This window comes from Arachis hypogaea, chromosome 9 (genome assembly GCF_003086295.3).
Source record: "Arachis hypogaea cultivar Tifrunner chromosome 9, arahy.Tifrunner.gnm2.J5K5, whole genome shotgun sequence".
Taxonomy (NCBI): Eukaryota; Viridiplantae; Streptophyta; class Magnoliopsida; order Fabales; family Fabaceae; genus Arachis; species Arachis hypogaea.
This window is the reverse complement of record NC_092044.1, coordinates 116,761,595-116,767,275: the sequence shown is the minus strand read 5'-3', so window position 1 is coordinate 116,767,275 and position 5,681 is coordinate 116,761,595. Positions and strand designations below refer to the sequence as shown.

The following is a 5,681-nucleotide window of genomic DNA, read 5'->3' as shown; positions in this document are numbered from 1 at the left end:
GGCAATGTTAGAAAATTAAATCAAGAATATTCAAGAAAGTAGTACAACTACAATATACTAGAACATTGAAGAAATTCAAAATCAAATTGAATTGGAATTGAATGGAAGTTACGTTGCACTCATCACCTCCGATCCATACTAGGAGAATCATGAAGTGCATTGGAAGTTTCAAGATTGATGATTAAGTTTGATAAAGAATTTTCAAGATGTGCTAGAAATTACAAGAAGTTACTTATTTGAATAGTCAAAATAAGAAGCAAAGTTGGATAAGTATGTGTATTAAGAAGTTAGTAGAATCATGAACTTTTAGTATGAAACTTTGCCTATATAAAGGCATATATGCCTTATGTATTTTGTATGTTAGTAGAATCATGAACTTTTAGTATGAAACTTTGCCTATATAAAGGCATATATGCCTTATGTATTTTGTATGTTCTATGTAATGAAAAAAAGATATGATTATGTGAAGTCCTTCTTTGTTCTATTATTTCATATGAGTATCAGTACGTTTGAGAAATGAAAAATATGATAACATCATTTATATAAGTGAGTGATCTTAGGACCAAGTAAGTTGTGGGTATTATATTTACATACACCATAAAAAATATTAATAATAGCTAATTGATGGCTAAATATCACAAATTTTACTGCCTCCTAACACTTCTTATTTTAATATACACGTTGCATAGTCGATATCCTTATATTAATAGATGTAAAACTTGTAATACAGGTTTCATAATTGCAAAGCCAATCATATTCTATTAAAAAACAATGATATATGTGTGTGCGTGCGCGTGCTGAAATAATATATATATATATATATATATATATATATATATATATATATAAAACACAAAATTTAAAATAATTATAATATATAACATTTAATATTTATTAAATAAGAATATTCAATAAATACAATACGTTATTATTCATTAAAACAATTTTAAATACGAATAAATTTCAAATAATAAAAAAAGAACACCCAAAAAATTTAAAAAAATGATAACACTTGAATTTTTTTTTATATCCTTGGAACACCTTTTGATGAATGATGATGTCCGTTAATGACTCTTTCAAGTGTACTTTTGATGATAATTTGCTCTTTCTACACATTTTGTTTGATTTGTTGCAGAGCATAGTTGTTGGGTTGAATATCCATATTAGCCTTATGCAATGCGCAAGAACAATTTACAGCACCAACTTCATCTGCAATGCACAGAGACTTTCTGATCCCATCTTCTTGGAACCAAATGGATCTGTTGTGAACCAATTCAGCAACAAAAGAATCCAACATTTGAATGGTAACATGTTGCATCACAACAACATGTGCGATGTTTCCATTGCAAGCCAAACTCCACCTACTCACAAACTCATCATCAAGAGGCTTCTCAAACACAACCGTGTTACTAAACTCATTCAGCATTGCTCCAATTCCAGCATCTCCCAGTTGATCCTTTAAGTAACGTGCATTCCTTATGCAATTTTCAACTTCATTCTTGATTCCCATTATGCCCTTTTTCTGCAGATTATACCAAAGGAAGATTGGAGCATGGCCACTGCGGCTACCTGTGATTGTTGCATCCCTTGATGCAATGTATCCTATGTCTCTTGATAGGGCATTTATGTAATTTAAACGAGCTATTACAACGCCACAAGGAATTGGGCATCCCAAGAACTTGTGTCCAGAAATTGTTATGCTTCCAATGGGTTTCTTGAATGTTATCTTTGGTCCCTGTATGTGCCATTAATTATTCACCAACAATTTTCTTAAGGTATTAGATTCTTAACCTTTTCTTTATATTGTCACAAAAACTAATTATAAAAAATAAAAATATCAGGTGAATAAGTTATTTTTGTAACTAAATCAAATTAAATCTTTTTTTTATGCGTTTTTTTTTCAATTGGTTTTTATTTGTAATAATAAACTATTAGACCAATTTTATTGAACTTGATTACTAAAATAAATAAGCTAGCTATGTAGCATTATGAAAAATATAATGATAATGTGAATTCTATTTTTTTTTCTTAATGATATCTCGTTTAAACAGATTCTGTTATGATATATTATTTAAATTTACAAATCTTTGTCAAATAAATCATTATTTCTTATTGATATTTTACATTCTCAGTTATCATATTATTATTATTATTATTGGGAAGCCTTTCATGTATGTATAAGAACAATTCTTAAATGTGATATCAATCATTGTAATTGATTCAAGTTAATTTGTTACTTTATTTCAAATTAAATATGTCTTTCAATAATAAAGCAAACATATTTAAAAATTTAAAATATAAAAATAAATTGAGAAATATATATTGCTGATGATATATTTACAATCACGAATATTTTAATTGTCAAATTATTATTCATACATATTTTAAATAAATAAAATTATTTAAATTACATCATATATAATTTTACTAAATAATTTTACGTTTGAGTACACAAGTTAATCCTACTTATGTATCATTATATACATCAATAATTTTTATCCTTAAATATAAGTTTTTTATTTGTCAAGACGATCTTAATAATTATTTATATTAATATGTCTATTATGTATTTAATATTTTTAATTTATAGTAATAATATATAATTTTACATGCGCATATATAATTTTTATAATAATTAAGATAAAGGACATAAATTATAATTTATAGATAAACGATATATAATTGATATTCTTTGTATATAAATTAAAATTTATTTATATAAAATTATAAATTTTATTCATGTTATTTGATTTCATTTGTAAACTTAAACTAATTAGTAAATTTAATCGATTTTGAACTTTGTAAACATATATATTCGATTGTTAATAAATGTCGAGCTCAATTTTCATAGGTCGAACTTTAGTTTTATTTGATTCGGCTTAATTTGGTTCATTTTAATTTGATTCATTTTCAATCATCATAATAGTATATGATTCATTGATTGGTATCACTCCCAACAAACTAAAACTAAATTCTTCTAAAAATGAGGAATTTTGATTATTGATACAAATAATAGTTAAATTTTTTTTTTATTGATTTAATTACTCACTCCTGATTTGAGAAAAGGAAGCATGATTCCAAACAGAGCTCCATCACAGTGAATATAGAATCGATCACGACTGAAACCAGCTTTGTCAAGTATTTTTATTACAAGATCAATATCATCAACAGCTCCTTTCATTGTTGTCCCTGCAATAATTTATATATATTAATTAATTATGGATATCTAATAAGCAGTGTAGAAAAGAAGAGGAAAATAAAGAAAGAATACCTATATTAAGATTGATAATGGCGGGTTTGTGTTTGTTAGCAAGTAGCAAAGCCTTGAGATCATGGCAATCAATCTCGCCGGAGATCAAACTTGCAACCTTGATACATTGCATTCTGTACATTCTTGCTATCTTAAATACAGAATAATGGGAATCTTGGGAGGCATATAGAATCCCATCCGGAAATTGTTCTCTCCTATAATAATGAATAATAACAATGTTTAGTGTGTTAATTAAGTAGTAATAATAATTAAAGAGAGAAGGTTGGAGAGAGACCCAAGTAAGAGGCCGTGGAGATTGCCTTCAGTACCACCAGTGGTGACATATCCCCAATATTCATTCTTCTCTATGTCCCACAAGTTAGCGAACCAATCAAGCACACTCACCTCGAAACTTGTTGAATTCAGAGTGAAGCTGCTCCCATGAAACGGATCCCCTGCATTGTTAAGATGAAGATGAAGCAATGGAGCCAGAGCCTCGTAGTTGAATTCCTCATTCGTCGGGTACCCTGATACATAGATAAACCATGTCGATGCATGCAATGCAATGCAATTTGCAACTAACAAACCATTAATCAATGAGAAATTATAGGAGCCAATAGAGTATCTATACAATGTGTACAATGTTAGGAAATTATTTAATTTCCTAACTTATTTGTGGGCAATACATATATCAATTATAATCACAAATGATGCTATTTCAAATTAAATGACTTATATAATGATGATCTCATTTATTGTTATAAATGCTAATTGAATAAGTCATTATTACTTTTGATTTGGAATTAAATAAGAATAAAACCGGATATTATCTTTTGTTCCTTAGATAATTATCTTTTTTGGATTTTAGATATATTATCTTTTGGGCTTTAGATACTATTTTATTTGGGCTTAAGGGTTTAATGGGTGCCATGCTCAAATATAAATAGACCTTCAGGGTTTCGGTCCCCAATATACCAAAGCCACCTTTGTTGCTCTTTCCCCATCAAAAGAGTTGCAGTTTAGCCGCCTAGGAATACAGAAGGCTTTGGTTGAGGAAGATCGAAAGAACCACAAGATCTAAACTCTTCCTATCGTATGATTCATGTTTATGAATTCAGGTACGCTTCCGCATTATGATATGATATATTTTTGATGATTCAATATGGATGATCTGGGATATGAAAATTAATTAATCCAACATACAATGGATATATATGGATGTTCAATTCAGTAGGATATCAGATGTTTATTATCTATGATAGCCAGATGGTTATTCTGGATAGTATAAATGTATTATGTTTAAAAAATTAATAATATTTTATCCTAAATGATCATTTTTTAACTCATATTAAACCAAATAAATAACCCAATACATATTGTACAAATATTCTGTTAGCTCGATAACGAAATTCTTAATCAATTACATACCTAGAAAGCGTTGCCTGTGAGGTTGTAGTGAGGCCAAGTAGTGGGTAATTACTTGACCTAAATGAGCTTGTGTGTGGCTGTCGCCATTGATAACAAGCTTCATTATTTGTCGTCCGTTGCCGCCGTTACTGATTGGCGACAACTCCGACGAGGCTGCATGAATAATGGAAGTCACAAGTGGTGTGTCATTGGGCCTTGAATTCTCCATCTTTAATTTCTCTACTTACATGTATACGTGATCGAGCTCGCTTGACCATATTTTCAAATCATGCATTTATGTATATATAGGGAGAAATGGTAGTAGATATACTTCCAAATCAAAAAATTAACATAGCTAACTACTTATCACTAAATTATTGGTGCAACGTGGATATAGGCCACATAAATTTAAGTACGAGTAGTTATACTACTCTTTTAGATGTGTCGGTTCCTTTAAAGTTATATCTTCAACGGTTTAAATGTGCAACTTTTTAAATGCCGCTAATTTACTATTGGTGATAACGCACGTGCTTATTTTGATATGAAATTATTAATTTAAAATTGTTTATTATATTTGACTAAATTATTTAACGGCTTATTATTATTAATTTTATATAAAAACAACGAAATTTGAATATTCATCTTTATTATATAATAAATAATTATTTTGTAAGTGTTTAATTATCATTTAACTCACTTTTTATATTTTTTAATCAACCACCTTGCTCGATCAGATACACCCTATCCAAGTCATCTATCTATCCATATCTATAAAACTAGAATTTAAAAAAAATTATATTTTTTCCAAAGTTGAAACATCAAGAATAAACACCAACATAAAAGATAAATGGTCAAATTTGTTTTTAAAAAATTATTCGTTCTCTAAATTAGTTTTAAAACAATTTTTTAATAAAATTCGTCTTTCAAATATTTTAAATTAATCACGTTAGTCCTTCTATCATTTTTTTGTTGACGGAACCAAAATTTATTAATGTGGCACACACCACAAATAAAAATGCTGAAT

The 5,681-nt window shown here is 28.2% G+C and overlaps 1 protein-coding gene across 2 annotated transcripts; it reads right to left on the bottom strand.

The window, feature by feature from the left end:
* Nucleotides 1-845: 845 nt before the first annotated feature.
* On the bottom strand, nt 846-4,951 carry LOC112712427 (serine decarboxylase 1-like). 2 transcript variants are annotated; one of them, XM_072203619.1, is made up of 6 exons: nt 4,679-4,818; nt 4,200-4,421; nt 3,546-3,777; nt 3,272-3,465; nt 3,050-3,189; nt 846-1,735 (listed from the first exon to the last, which is right to left on the bottom strand). In XM_072203619.1, the coding sequence occupies exons 2-6, from the start codon at nt 4,252-4,254 to the stop codon at nt 1,109-1,111; spliced, it is 1,248 nt and encodes a 415-aa protein (XP_072059720.1). In that variant the 5' UTR covers nt 4,255-4,421; nt 4,679-4,818; the 3' UTR covers nt 846-1,108. The 2 variants fall into 2 exon arrangements, with proteins under 2 accessions (XP_072059720.1, XP_025621101.1); XM_025765316.3 differs by lacking the exon at nt 4,200-4,421 and having other exon boundaries at nt 4,679-4,951.
* Between the last annotated feature and the right edge of the window lie 730 nt (nt 4,952-5,681).